The sequence below is a fragment of the Lipophrys pholis genome (genome assembly GCF_963383615.2).
Source record: "Lipophrys pholis genome assembly, chromosome: 4".
NCBI lineage: Eukaryota > Metazoa > Chordata > Actinopteri > Blenniiformes > Blenniidae > Lipophrys > Lipophrys pholis.
Genome location: NC_137637.1, coordinates 31,654,132 through 31,669,982, shown reverse-complemented (window position 1 = coordinate 31,669,982; position 15,851 = coordinate 31,654,132). Strand labels below are relative to the sequence as shown.

At 38.1% G+C, this 15,851-nt stretch overlaps 1 protein-coding gene across 1 annotated transcript; it reads left to right on the top strand.

Moving 5' to 3' along the window:
• Positions 1–242: 242 nt before the first annotated feature.
• On the top strand, positions 243–14,386 carry LOC308108040 (caM kinase-like vesicle-associated protein). The gene is made up of 11 exons (XM_080460702.1): positions 243–434; positions 8,913–9,051; positions 9,240–9,371; positions 11,232–11,306; positions 11,447–11,585; positions 11,701–11,821; positions 11,953–12,028; positions 12,128–12,261; positions 12,409–12,487; positions 12,652–12,739; positions 12,859–14,386. The coding sequence occupies exons 2-11, from the start codon at positions 8,957–8,959 to the stop codon at positions 13,174–13,176; spliced, it is 1,257 nt and encodes a 418-aa protein (XP_080316828.1). The 5' UTR covers positions 243–434; positions 8,913–8,956; the 3' UTR covers positions 13,177–14,386.
• The last annotated feature ends 1,465 nt before the right edge of the window (positions 14,387–15,851 follow it).

Here is a 15,851-nt window from a genome sequence, read left to right as displayed (position 1 = left end):
TAACTTTTTGTTTTATTTAAAAAAACAAAATAAATGTGACGGCTCCTCGCAGATGGACGGATGCAAACATGATCGGATCAATTTCCACCTCAAAAATGAAAAAGAAAAAAAATTGGTGACAACATGAAACATTTGATGCAGTGGACGCACGCACAAACCTTGTAGTGATAGAGTGTGGTGCGCACGCGGGCGCGCACACGCTTCCCCTCCTTTCCTGCATCATAGCGCGCGCTGTTACCATCACACGTTCACGTAATACTCCCGTGAATAAGCTGACTTGTTGGAAATGCTCGAGGATCTGAAGCCCTCTGACAGCACGCTGCCTCTTACATCCGCGGATTCGCCCAGAGAAAAGTCGAGCCGCAACCAGGAAAATACTCCAAAATTAAGCAGACGGTTGGATTACTGATCATCACCAGTTCTCCTCACTGAAGGTAAGTGAGCCTCATTTGCGTAATTTTGGTTTGGAGTCAAAATAGAAGTGAACAATGTTGAGGAATGTTCTCCAACATTTATTTATTCGGTAACTGTTTATCTGATCTGATACCAAATTGATGTTGTTGTTTTTTTCTCAGAAAGTTTTTTTGCCAAATAATTATTTGATATTGGATAAATTAATAGTGTGTTTTTTTTTGTTTTTTTTTAACAAACATAATCATTTAAAATTTTCTGATCTGCAAGTGACTTGCTGATGCGCAAATAGTCTGTTATTTTAGATTAACACTGTCAACCTGCTTGAACTGTGGGACTATTTGTTAATTTTTTATCAGGTCTTTTGTTTATTTTTTTATTTTTTTATCATTTTATTAAAGCCCTTGTTCCGCCTCCTTGATATGTCCAGCATGACGAGTCATTTCAAAACATGAGCTTTCAGTCTATAGTTGCAAACTGCGCTCTGGATTTACATAAGGCATGTTCTTCATGCACAGACTGCAGTACTTCTTCACTTCACATTTTAACAGTCTCACAGTCTCGCAGTGTCCCTGCCTCCCTGTCATTATTTGTCATCATTTCACACCCAACCAGCCTGTGATTGCCATCCCCACTTACTTTGGCAAATGCTTATACCACCACTTCATACACCCCAGAAGGAGAGAGAGTGCATTTGACGCACCAGAGCAGTTGGATGGAGCGATGATAGAAAAAAAAAAGAAGAAAAAAAAAAAGTATAAGTGTCTGTCCTTCACAGATTCATAAAGCTCTGTGCTCATCCAGACAACAAGTGTTGGACAAATTTCAATTATCACTTAGGAGGGCATGCTGTTAGTATCACGAGTGGTACTATGCTTAAACGATGCACAGAAGTTTGGATGAATGTACATTCACTTGTTTCTATGCTGAACACACTTTTTTTTTTTTTTAAATATTCTAAAATAAAATATTATCCAGGCTCATTTAAAAGAAATAATAATTTTTTTTCAAGGTGGTCCTGTATTTTCCTCTACATTAGCCTTGATGGCTTGTACTTAGAAATAGTGAAGTATTAATCACTAAATACAATTCTAAAATGACGAACATGAATAAAGTTCTCTGTTTATGTAACCAACATTCTTTGATTTGAATTAATTACTTCTGTCATTGTGTACTACCAGGGGCTTTCACTTACAGGTAATTAAGTAGATTTCATACAACTGGGACCTACAATGGTTGAACTACTATGGCAAATTAAGCATTTATATTATGGATCATTGTTATTTATTTGTTTAGAATGTTTGAATCTTTCTATATATATAAACTGAATTCATGCTCAAAGTTGTTGCCACATGAAGCACTGCACTCACTGGTGGTCTTGGGCAGAAATGGCACTGAGCAGGCAGAGAGCTGCTCAGCACAGAAGGTACCGTGGCGCATACTGTAGCGCTTGGAAACCATGGCAACAAAACAACATCAGAAGAAACTGGTCAGATGAGCCAGTGATGCTCGAGAGGAGAGATGAATGGTAGACTCCATGCACAGCAGGAGGAAGGACAAAAGATGACTGATTCATAGTCATCAAAATGTTCTCCACCTCTCCAGAAAAAAACAAACAAACACTGTCCTTTGTCTGTGTTTGTTTCTGATATAATGTCCCTGGTTATTAGGGATGTAAATGTGTAGATTGCATTCACAGCGAGCAAGAAGAGCAATCATATCATAAGTGAAGAATTACAGGGGATAGAATTTGGCTCAAACGTCGTCACTACCATCTGCCCCTTGTCACCAAGCAGTTCCCTTTGAAGAGACTCTGCTGTCGGCAAATCCACGACTCAGGCCTCCCGCCGCCCTCTCACATGGCTTTGACCGACAATCCAACTCCAAAATAACAAAAAAAGATGTTTATTTTAGGAATCAAACACTTACACACTCATGTTTCTGAAATATCTTACACTTGCCTTCATGATAGGGATAAAAACATTCACAGTTTAAATGCTTTGTCCCCATCTATTTATACAAAATGTGACCGAGAATCTATTTATTTTGCTTTAATTGGACTGATAGCAACTCTTAATAAAACACGAATTCCCTATTTAACTATCACCTGACTTACTTTACATTTATAACTATATCAACGTAAACCAACCATTTCCCAATCTTAAATAAATAGAATTCCATTAAGTTGACTGTGTAAACTGATTTATGTCATTACAGCGGGGAAAATCACAGGAAGTGATATATGCAGACACACCTCCTGCTGCACATTGACAATGAGAAGTAACTACAAAAAGACATCAGTGAAGAAGACCTCCATAAAAAAATCATTATTATACACAGCCAGTTACCAGTAGTAGGTCAGCATGACCCAGCTAGTGTGTCAGTAAATGTGTTCGGAAGTTAAAAAGCAATATAACTTAATTACAGTGAAAAATGTAGTCAATTTGCTATCGGAGTATGTTATAAATAATTAAAGCTAAAATCAATATACACATTTAGGGATACGGTTAAACTTTGTATTCACTTTTAAAATATCTTTTTGGACAGGAGTGTTGGAGCTGAACGTAATAATAAACAGAAATGAAAGTATAACAGCACATTTGGGTCACAGGTTTTAAACCATTAAGTTTAAATGTAGCACCTCAGTGAGGCCCTCGGAACATATTGCCGAGTGCCAGTTTGCAGAGCCAAAATACATCATCCTTCAGCAAAGTTGTGAGTAGGAGTGTCTGAAATATTTGAATATTGTACTTTATTTATAAAGTCACTCTCTTGGCCAGCTACCGAAATACACTGAACCTTCGGTGTAATTTTACTGCTCCGTTAGGTAGGTGTGGTAATTTAGAATAAAACATCAAATGATTAATTTCCAGGACATTTTCCTCTCAGTTTCAATCCGCCAGCATCCAAAACACTAGTTAATTTCTCTGTGGTTTATTAAATATTGCAGAAGGGAACATATTTTCAGAGATGCATCAGCTCAGGAAGCTGACTGAGAGGTGTTGTCATCCATTTGGTTTGAAATGATGACACGTCTCCTGAGCTCGTCAGCGTTACTGCAACTGCTGGAACACGGTGTAAAGATGCCTCATCATCCATCCTTTGCTGTTATTTTTCAAAATTAGACCTTCTGTGGGCGTCTGAAATGTGCCCCTTGACGCCAACTCTCATACATACAGGTGAATAGGCACCTCATTTCATAGTCCTTTGATACTGGAACCTGCTGTGTTTGCATTGGATGTTTCTTCCTAATAATAAGAAGGGTGATGACATAGGCCTAATGCCGCCTAGTGTTTGCTCTTTAACTTTGTAATATTCAAATCAATTTCATTTTTGTGGCCCAAGATGGCATCTCCCTGCTCAGTCATGCAATGATGGCAGTGTTTACTGTGTAAACGAAACTTTGTGGGCCTACTTTTGATGGCTTAACAGTGATGAAAAATAAACAAAGGCCGGATTGGCATTCTTATGAGATTTTAGATCGAATGTCAGCTGTTGTTGGGGTTTGTTGTTTTCATCTTTCAGCCTGTTTTTGAGTGTGAAAAATGTAATTTGTGCCGAAATGGTTGTTGTGGTTGTTGTTGTTTACCTTCACCTACTTTTGTGCTGAAATCCATTTATCAGATCAAACAGCACTGAGATTGTCTTAATTATCCAAGGGTGTTCACATTTTAGCTTTTTCTTTTTTTTTAAATACTGCGCTCTGCAGCAGTCTTAATTTGAAACAGCATTTAGATTCCCATTAATGAAGAGCACTTCATTCAAATCTTTCAAAAGGCAAAGATAAAAGACCCCTGATTCAGCAATAGTCAAGTGCCTTCTATCTTCATCTGGTGAAGGAGAACGGCCTTTTATCTGAAAGATTGCTTTGAAAGGAGAAAAACAAGTTTGCATGAATTTTTTTTCCTGACTTGTCACACTGGTGTTTAGAGTTTCTGTGTGTCTCGGTGCTGTGAGTCGGGCTTCTGAAAGCAGGTGTGGAGATCCACCAGTTATTGTGTGAGCTGGTAATTAAATGGCTGACCTCAGATTTACCACTTGTTTTGCTGTTTTCCTGCAAAACTTTGATAATTTTAGAAGCAGAGAGGCACCAAAAAGTACCAAAGGAGATGTTTTGGGCCATGGTGCATTGCATTAAGTTTTGAATGGAGACCAATAAATTATACAGTTTGTGTTGCATTGACTTGCCGTGGTGACACCTGGTGAAATAAACACCACAGAGATTTAACATTGTGTTACCATAATATAAAGCTATACGTAAAACCTGCCGAAATAAAACTATTTAGATGTATATTTAGACAAATGCTGAAGACACTTTGTATTTTGGAACGTTTGTGTAAGGTGTTAAAACAGATATCATCAGGTTTGGAGCTTCAGTAGTTTCAAAGGTGGCCATGGATCCAAAAATATAAAAATACACTGAAAACATGTTGTTGTTGTTTTTTTTTAAATAAACTTAATTCAAGAAACAGTGAAATGTCCAACTATTTAGGTTTATAAAACCTCAACTGAAAAATGTTATTTAAAAACATATTTATTCTTTATAATTTGCCATGGAAAGTCATGGAATTTAAATACACAGTATCTCTGAATATCTCAATATTTCAGATGTTTGTTTTTGTTTTGTTTTTTACCAGAATACGCATTTAGAAAAGGCCTTGCAACTCTTTACAATATATGATATGAATGTGAAAATAACCAACAAAACAATGTTTGGATTATTAGATGTTTTTGAGATTGTACATGTTTGGTGTGCATACATGCGTTCTTGCCTGTCTAAATAGGTTAATGCGGATGGCAGCACAGTACCCAGGTACGGAATATGAAAAGAAACAATGCACATACACAGAAAGCACAGCTGTATGAGTTCGGGTGAGAACCATAAAACAATAATGGCCGGTCAGGGGATTCTTCCTGCAGGATTCACGCTGGGAATGTGGTTTAGTTGGCGCGTGTCTCTCAAATGCACGGCGTACTCCAAACTAATGGTGAACTGACAGCTCTCCCCTTTAGGATGAAGCAGGACCATGCTGCTGCCGTCTGAATCCTGAACAGACAAAAGGAAAAGTGAAATGTGGAATTGTTCTCTGCAGTAACAAGATGGGTTTTACTAGTTTACAGCATTCTCCTTTCACTCACCCCAGGGAAACTCTTTTACATCTTTACTTGTGTATACTTCTAGAAAAAAAGAAAAAAAAAACAGCCCTAAGTGAAAATCATTATCTGGAATGGATTTAAACAACACAAGTAAAGGCTGGGAACAGGACACTTTATCCCCTGGGCGACACTGAGTTGACCCCAAACTGCACTTCAACATGCAGCTTATTGCAAGGTGGCTTTTTTCTTCTCTTAACAAAGGAATAATAAACAAGAAGAAGGGCACTCAGAGAGTGCCTGCTGAGAATCCATGTCCTATTATCTGCTGGCATGCTTTTTTTTTTTTTTATCAAAATCCTTCCGCAAGTTTTCCTGTTAACCAGCAAACAAACCAACAGCAATGAAACATATGCCTCGTGGAATCTGCATGACATGCTTGGATTTACATCCACACAGAATTGTACACTTCTTGAATTAACCTAAACATAGTGGGAAAATGGAAGCAATGTCAAAAATCTATAAACACCAAAAGAAGATTTATTTCATTTTTTCAGGAGGACTTTTGTATTGACAGACTGTAGGAGGAATCAATGTAGTAAATGCATTAATGATGTTCTTTGGTAAAGCACAGCATGCACAACTAAATCTAAAGAGCCCTATATTGTGAATAAAAAAAATGTAAATCTTAAAAGCGTCATGCGACAAAATAGTTAAAATTTATTTCTCACTAGAAGCTCCCTGGATCACTTTAAAAAGACATGTTGACCTTTATTATGCGCACAAGAAATCAGCTGATATAACGACTATTCAGCGTAAATAGCTTTTTCAAAACTGATCAAAAATATATTTAATTTTCAGATAACGTCTATTTGATCAGCGTCTGTAAAGAAGCAGAAACATTTGCGGAAACGCATTTGCTGTGGTTATAATGGCCAAGCAATTTACATACAATACATTAAAGATCATCTCCACAGCAGGGATCTGTGGAGACTGGAGAAATAAGTCCCCTTATGGACAGTAGCACACTTATTCACAGCCTATTTTCTCCATTTGAGGGCTCTCTCATGACCTGCAGTCTACTTTTTAATAATAAATAATAATGTGTAATGATACTGAGATCCTCTCCACATGGCCATTCTGAAGATTGTGTTTTCACATTGCAGGATCACACTGTGTGGTACTACAGCTGTTTGTGGATGCTATCGCTGGGAGAAATCTCTGCCTCTGGTCTTGACTGAGGCTACAGACGGCACCTCAGTGAGAATTTTAGTACTCCCACTCTTTTACACTGGCTGCCATTTCCAATGCAAGGGCTGCCAAAAACAACAACAAAAAAAGAGTCTTTTCTTCCCTTACAAACATCCTATCTCACCAGTTGTGCTCAGCTGCCTGTTGTGGACCTGGAGAGTATTCTGGCAGTTTATTCCGCTGTGGTGCAGCTACAGCAAATCAAATTTGACTTTTATCTTTCAACCTTAAGTTCCTGTTATTGAGTACTGTTTTTACTGTTTCTTCTCAATAAATATACACAAGAGAAGATGTGTGATTCAAATGAACCCCCCCCCCCCCCCAAAAAAAATGTTTTATGGCGACTCATCCAACGCTAGATCAGCCTATGTCTATGAGAGTTGTCCAATTTTCATGAAAACCGCAGGGTTACGTCGCCAGGCTGGCAATTTGGCATAGAAATGTGTTAAAGAACTTCATGTGGGTGCATTTCATTTATTGAGCTTTTTGTCGGGTGTTCTTGGAAATGTTATCCTGTGTGAAGTAATTTATTCTGTAGTGAGAGGATTCGTGTTATCAGGGGTCTGCAAATTGCAGCTCCGGAGCCACACGTGGCTCGACAGAGCCTCTTTGGTGGTTCATTCAAAAGTTACTGGCTTACGTATAGTACATAATCATTTTCTCATTTTTGTTTTCATTCTACCAAACCATCGTCCTCACATTTCAAATGTGACATTTAAATTAAAGAGTTGTTAAAATGTTTGTCTCTTTCCACTATGTCACCTGCACACTGTAAGTGATAAATATTGATTTTTTTCATTGAATGTGGAATTTTCATTCTTTGCCAAAAAAGCTCAGTTGCCATGTTACATGTATTTTTGCCAAGAAACAACTAAAAGTTATGTTAATAGCTCTAAAACAAACATAACATAAGTTAAACCACAGTAAAAGGTTAAAATATAAAAGCCCAAACCACTTAAGTTAAAGAAATGCTTTAAAAGGAAACCTGCTAAAAACACCTAAATTGGTTAGAACAGATAAAACATTTAAAATGGCTGAATCACACCTGCGTACTGCTCCCCAGTCCAACACTGTGGGATATTGACTGCAGCTCATTGTCTCCATAATGCACTTAAAGACATCTAAATGTGATTGTAGAACTGAATCATGTTTAAATGTGAGCAAATATTGCATATACCATATATCAACCATTATGATGCTGCATGTGTGTGTGTGTGTGTGTGTGTGTGTGTGTGTGTGTGTGTGTGTGTCTGTGATTGCACCGTAATGAACTGGTGATATGTTAAAATATGAGTTCAGCTGCGTGTTGTGAGAACAATCGATGTGACACGTTATATTAGGTGCCACATTCATAGAAAACAAAAATTCATACATTTGCTTTACAAAGTTTAGAAGAGGGCATTAAATATGTTTCCTCATATTGAATCTGTTATGTTCTTCACATAAAGATGTACCAGACTCTGTTTCAGAATTTTGAAAGCTGTGGTTTCGTCCAAAATAATGTGGGCACGTTGTGAAAAATGTTGTTTGTCGAACGTCTTCTTTCGCTGACTCGTTCTCCTCCTGAGGAGCTGGGAATGTAATCGCTTTTCAAAATCAAGCATTCAAGCAAAAAGGGCGGGGAGACAATAACTACAGGGAAAGCACAGGGTCAAGGCCATTTGAATTATCTTTAGTGTAAAAAGCAGACGAATGAATGATGCTGCCGCTGCTGCTGAGGCTGCTGCAGTACGGGTCTGACTCACTGCAGATGGGAAGGAACAAGCCTGGCCGTCTCACAGAGTTCACTGGAGAAGATTATGTTATTGAAAATGTTTTGTTTTCATGTTGTGTTGCACTCGTGGTAAATTGAAATAATTAGCTCCCACAAGCTCAATTACACTTACCCAATCTCAGATGTGTCAGCAAAGAGACTTGAGAGAAAGAAAATAACAGCGAGTCCAGAGCGCTCCCTGTGAGTCGGTGCATTGATTTGCTGCATTCATTTTGTGTGATGCTCGTGAAATCTTACAAATTTCTATTGGCGCCATTAATAAACCCGTCGTCTTTTCCTGTGAGCCGTTTCGTGGTGCCGCTTTTGTAAGATTTCGGGAATGAAACTACTGTCGCAGATATGATGTGTCAAAATGAAGCTGTACTTTTCGTGTTGCTGGCAGGTTGTGTTGCGGCAGGATCTTCCCTGGCGAGGGCACGAGCTGCCATGCCATTTGGTTGTCTGACTCTCGGAGAGAAGAAGGATTACAACAGTCCCACAGAGGTGTCCGACAAATATGACCTTGGACAGATTGTCAAGTCGTGAGTAGATCTGCGGACTAATGAATGCTGATGAAGATCGTGACGAGCCTTCGAGGATTTAACAACACACAACGTGCATTTGCTTTGTCCTGTGTGTGCGTGCGTGTGTGTGTGTGTGTGTGTGTGTGTGTGTGTGTGTGTGTGTGTGTGTGTGTGTGTGTGTGTGTGTGTGTGCGTGTGTTTCGCAGGGAGGAGTTTTGTGAGATATTTCGGGCGAAGGATAGGAACACCTTGAAGATGTACACATGTAAAAAGTTTCACAAAAAGGACGGAAGGAAAGTGAGGAAAGCTGCCAAGAACGAGATAATGATCTTAAAGATGTAAGTAGCTTCTCACTGTGACACACGCACACATTTGACTTCCGACCCTTGTGACACTATTTACAAATGAGCTGTAAAATGATTTCATTGGGCAAAGTTGGTGCAAAGGACAATCCTCCCAAAAATATATCATCAATAATTCACAATATGACAAAACCATATTTTGAATGGGGAAAGTTGATTTTCTTTGTATTTGAACTTCTTTCTCGACTTTAATTAAATGACTGCATCTGGTAATATCCTATATTTACTCACTGTCAACAGACCTGCTGAAATGGGTATAGCTCCCTTCTCTCCCATAATAATAATAATAAAAAAATAAAAAAATTAATAAAAACCATTCTATTGCCTGAGATAGTTTAAACGCTGGGCTCCACAGTTGATTTTGCTTCAGGTCGACATACAGGTGTTGCACTTCATCCTTCATCTATAGCTTAGTCCACAACGTGTATAATGTATAGTGTTGTTTTGATACGGAGTGGTAAAAAAGATATTTTATCCGTCTTTGTCAAGCAATTGGGTAGCACATACCAGCTTGGAAAAAAATATATCAGTGATCAAACAACAAATGATCCCATGTTCTTCTTCAAAACTGCTCGCACTAATCGACAACTCTATTTATGAACATTTCTTTCCTTTTATGGATTGAAACATACACATGTAATAAAGCAGGACATGGTGGATGAGTGGTTAGCACTCTCGCCTCACAGTAAGAAAACACCTGGTTTGACCCCTGTGTTTGCATGTTCCCCCTGTGCCCAAGGTGAGTCTTCTCTGGTTTTATCCCACAGTCAAAAAAAAAAAAGAAGAAAACAAAGAACCTTGGTAACTCCTGAATTTACATTTGGTGTTAATGAGATTGTGTGACCGCGTGTCTGTGTTTGGCCTGTGATGGATCTTGACCCGTCCAGTTTACCTGCTTTCATCCACAAGCAGCTGGGATCGAGTCCAATTACAAAACTCAGTTTCAGACCAGTTTAGTCACATTTCAGACAATTACTAAGAGACAGTGAAACCAACTCCATCATCATCAACATGGAAAGATGCTGAAGCCTGAATATTTGTATTATTAAGCTGGTTTGTTACTGCTCAAGACTCCATTTTTAGTACTTATAGACTGTTTCGAGCCCATGCTGTTTTTTTTTTTGCTAAAACTTTAATGATAGATTTAATTTTGATTAAACTGTCAGTTGATGATATCAGTTTTGGTTTAAAGCGGTCATGTTATACAACTTTTCAACACTTTTCACATAGGTCTCATTGGTCCCAAATCATTGTATTCAAAGTTTATTGCCCAAAATCCAGCTTTTCCTTGATTTTCCTCCATTTGAATATTGGATCATAGGAGCTGCATTCAGAATCTGCTGTGTCTGTGAGAGCTGGACTGGCTCCGCCCACACATGCCCATATTGGGAAGACGAGGAAGTACTTCCTCTCGTGGTGCCATGTGCCAGAGCAGAGCTGCCTGATTGTGGGAGGAGTCAAAGGGAGGGCCTACCTTGATTGGGATTGGCTAAACCCCCGATGACACTATATAGGGTTTGATTTCTGATTGGCTGGTTGGAGCAACACACTTTTTAAAAATTCATACATGCCAGGGAGAGAGATGATAGATGATGTCTTCACTTCTGAGGTGTCATTCCCACATATGGGGATACATATTACTGTTGGAAAACTATTAAAAAGTAAATTTTGCATAATATGCCCCCTTTAACCTTCTCAGAAATTTAACATGGCTACTTTATTTCTGTTTATCGTTTTGATGCCATCAATTTAATTTGTTTTTCATTCATTCAATTCAATTCTTTCATTGTAATTCTGCTTATTTTTGTTACTCTCTCTCCTTCCTGCATTTCACAGGGTGAAACATCATAACATCCTTCAGCTGGTTGACACTTTTGAAACAAAGAAAGAGTACTTCATTTTCCTGGAGCTGTGAGTACCAACAGAGCATTTAAGAGACAATTTAGCACAGAGCAATGTGCCTTTTATTTTCCTCATAATATTGCGAAACTAACATTTTATGTTTAGAAATGATTTTTGCACTGTTGAATTTGTACTTGTGGTTTTGTCAGTGCTACAGGCAGAGAAGTGTTTGACTGGATCTTAGATCAAGGGTACTATTCGGAGAGAGACACCAGCAACGTGATGCGGCAAGTGCTGGAAGCTGTAGCTTACCTGCACTCTCTGAAAATAGTCCACAGAAATCTGAAAGTATGCGGCACTGCTGACACCTAGTGCACACCTGCAACATTTCACAACAGACTTGTCAGTACGAACGACCTTCACTAACTGGAGGTGCTTTCCTTTTTGTTTTTCTACCGTACAGCTGGAGAACTTGGTGTACTTCAACCGTTTGAAGCACTCTAAAATTGTGATCAGTGACTTTCAGTTGGCAAAGCTGGAAAATGGACTGATTAAGGACCCATGTGGGACTCCAGAATATCTCGGTGAGAGGCTGATTCTTAATCTTCAAACAGATTTAGTTCTAAATATATACCCAAATATAAACAATCTGTAATCCTTCAGTCTGAAGCTATGTCACAGCACCCAAATACTTCAAAGTTGTTTTTGATTGTAGCTCCTGAGGTGGTTGGGAGGCAGAGATATGGAAGACCTGTAGACTGTTGGGCCATCGGAGTCATCATGTACATACTGTAAGTATTTATTGATCTGCTCAAAAACACATCATCTAAAAAATGTTTACACTTCCATCCTCTAAAAGGTTCCGCGCTTTTATTCTTTTAATGTCACAGTTTGTCTGGCAACCCTCCGTTCTACGATGATGGTGATGAAGATGAGTGTGATCGTGACAAGAACCTCTTCCTGAAGATTTTGTCTGGGGACTATGAGTTTGATTCTCCATACTGGGATGATATTTCAGATTCTGGTGAGACCGTATTACATTTTTTTTTTTTCTATGTGTGTTGCTTGTCGGTGAAAAACACATGACAGATGGTGTGTCTAAGGTCTGATGCAAATTAATTTCTGCTCCTGTTTTTTTTTTTTTTGGGGTTTTTTTTTGTGTGTATTACAGCCAAAACTTTAGTGGCGTCTCTGATGGAAGTGGACCAAGATCAGCGATTGACTGCGCAGGAGGCTATTGCCCATGAATGGTAAAAAGAAGTACTAATGGATGAACGAATGAAAGAATGACTGGAAGATGAACTCTTATGTCATCAACAGTTGGAATCTGATTTTTCCGGGCAACATAATCAACATCATCATGTGTAATGAAATGTTATGCTGGAGAGAATAAATGCATTGCTTCCTGTCTTAGGATTTCTGGAAATGCTGCCTCAGACAAGAACATCAAGGATGGTGTCTGTGCGCAAATTGAGAAGAACTTTGCTAAAGCCAAGTGGAAGGTAATATTTCCAATAAAATGCTTTTATTTGACTGATTTCTAATTTGAATACTTTCTTTTACCACTTCTTGTTGCAAGGATAATCAAGACAATTGTGTTTCATGTTCTAAATTCATATAGAAAGCTGTTAGGGTGACCACCCTGATGAAACGACTTCGAGCGTCTGAACAAGGAGACGCTGCCGGGGCAGCAGCCGACCCCAATGCGCCCGGCGCTGAACCCGGGACCGCGGCGGCCCCTCCGGCGCTCGGCATTGGCGGCGGCGGCGGCCTTGCAGCCTGCTTAAAGGCTGCAAGCCTCAGTGAAAAGGCTCCCGACACACAGACTGCAGCCACGCCTGCACCCTCCCTGCCCACTGCGGCCAGACAGGAAGAGCAGCAGCAGGCACCGTGCAACGGTGACATTCCCCAAATGCTGCCACAAAGAAAAGAAGATTAGGCATTAATCAAGTAGAAGAAGAGGATCCTTGCCATCCAACAAGCACATGTGCAGTACCAATAAGTTTGGCATCATTGATACCGTGTCTGTGCTGTCTCACGATCACAGTTTGCAGAATTATTACACAACATCACACATTTCATCCTTTTGCCTTCTGTACTGATTGGTCTAATGAATAGTGTTCTCCACTCTCCCTTGTTCTTGTTTTTCTTTTGTCTGTAAAAGTCCCTTTAAAGCTTGTTGCAGCGTAGCTTTTCTGTTGTTCTCCTTCTCCCTGAAAACTGTAAAAAACTCAATGTGTAATTTAGTGAAATCAAATCATCTGAATTCATCACGTCATTGTATAGAGATGTAATTTGTCTGTTTTAACAAACTGCTACTTTTAGCTTCAGAACTTTCAATAATGAGTTCATGTCTTGTGGCTTAAAATTATGAGTTGAAAAAAATTATTTACAATTTGAGCAGATCAAAGTTTATTTCATAGAAATTTATGCAAATTCACAAGATACATTTTTTGGTGTATTTCAGTTTAAAGTGTCGACACTGAACTTGAAAACAAGAAAGTTACACAAATCAACAAACTTGTCATGTACACATATCGAATTGATCACTAGTGAAAATATATTCAGAGTAACTAGAAATTTTTATCTACAGAAATAATTGTACAGAAAACTACACTTTCTAGCAAAACACTGAAACATAATTAACAATCATGATAAGATTAAACAACTTAGAATTTTAAGGCAGCAAGAAAGCATATTTTAAGTTAAAGTGCCTTAATATTTGTTGCAGTCATGTACTAAAATGTTCCAACAGAAGCAACTTGATTATAACTGCTTACTGAGTTCACCGAAACGTGTTAGCTGTTATATTTGCTCATGTGTTTTCAGTCTTAAGCTGCTGTAATGATTCTTGTGTTCTGTCCCTTTTCACACTTCAATAAGGTTAAAAGGAAAAAAGACAAAAGTAGATTTTAGAGCATTTCATGTGGAGTGGTGTTTTAGCTGTTGTTGTGTTGTAACCTGTAATTAGTAAATTCAGAGTTTATAGGAGAGTCCACATACTTTACGATAATGTATATTTGCATTGTATGTGCACACGCGTATTTTTTTATTTATGTGTGTATTTGACAACATTTTAGCTGAGCTAAGAGGTTGCTACTGATGCTTGTGATCAAATAAAATGAGCAATACTGATATTGCTGAAACTGATAAATCTCTGGTGTTGTTCTTTACTTGCTGCTCGTCGACAGACTCAGATTAGGATGGTGTAAAGCAATAAAATAAATAGAGATAAAAGAAGATAGAATAAACTAAGCTAAAGTATGAATAAAATACCGATAGAAAAAATTGTAATGATGCTTACAATATGCAAGCAAATCTGTTTCTAGACAAGTTAGTGTATAAAATCAATTGTATCTTATTGGCTTTCAAAAATATCAGCATTATTATTCAGCATTCATCATTTAACTAGTTAAAACCAAAGTTGACGCGATCATTATTAAAAGGACATGCGTTTTGTTTTTTTAAATGACATTCTTGAAGATACAAAAAAAAGTTAGATGTCTCAACATGAAATTTTATTCTCTCATACATTGTGACTTGCTAAAGTAAACCAACAAATTCAAAATGAGATGGTCACAATCAAACTTTCCTCTGGGAGCATTGCAGTGCAGAATTTTAAAAGGATTTTTAATAAAAGGTTTGAATTATTTATAACAACTTGCCACCATGTGCACATATATTTTCTTTAGCTGAACGCATCGGAATTGACAGACACAGCTAGTATCAGGAGTACACCCACCAATAATAACGTGATGGTTGGTGTCATGATCAGAGAAGAAATATAGGCACGGCAGTTTCCCCCTTATCGGCCTCTATCTTATCAGATATGTTTGAATCACAGATATATTTTCTGACTTAAAAACAAAAATTGTTATATTTGAATACAAATATTAACCTTTTGGGGAATTTTAAAACAGCTGAATATTTGGATTTTCAATGTTGTTTGTATTTCAGAGAAAGGCATTGACATTTTCTTTTATTCCCTGTGTGCTTTGCAAGCGGAACATCTAATTAAGATATAGAACATATGGTTCTTCCGGCATTTCATACAATACAATCCTTACCAAGTAAAAAAAGAATCTGTAACTTCGGAAGCGGTTGATGAAACTATCCGTCAAAGGAGTATTCCTCAGATCAAGCTCACACTTTATTGATTTTAACTTGAGGTTGAACTCAACACAAAAGAGGTGAATTCAGCCTGTGAGAAAACTGACACCAGGAACCATGAGGATCAACACGAGACACTCGATCTTTCACAAGCACTACATGTTCAAATTGAAACGTGACCAGAGATTACCATATTATGAGAAGCAGTGCCAGCTCATGTTCTGTCTCTACATGTAACACCTGGGGCAAATCAGCTGCAGTCATGCAGACTTTATTCCCAAATACTCTGATTCATTAAACACACTCACAGTCTGCATTTATGGGAATGAAAACGGACTGCCTTAACTTCTTCCAACCCAAAATTGAATAAGCTGAGATAATAATTCTATTGTAAAATTAATAATTAAATGGGAATTTTCTTTTGCTGTTTTGGGGGATTTATTTGGATTTATTCAAATTTATTCGGTGAGCCATAAACATCCCAAAATCTAATCGACTGATCCT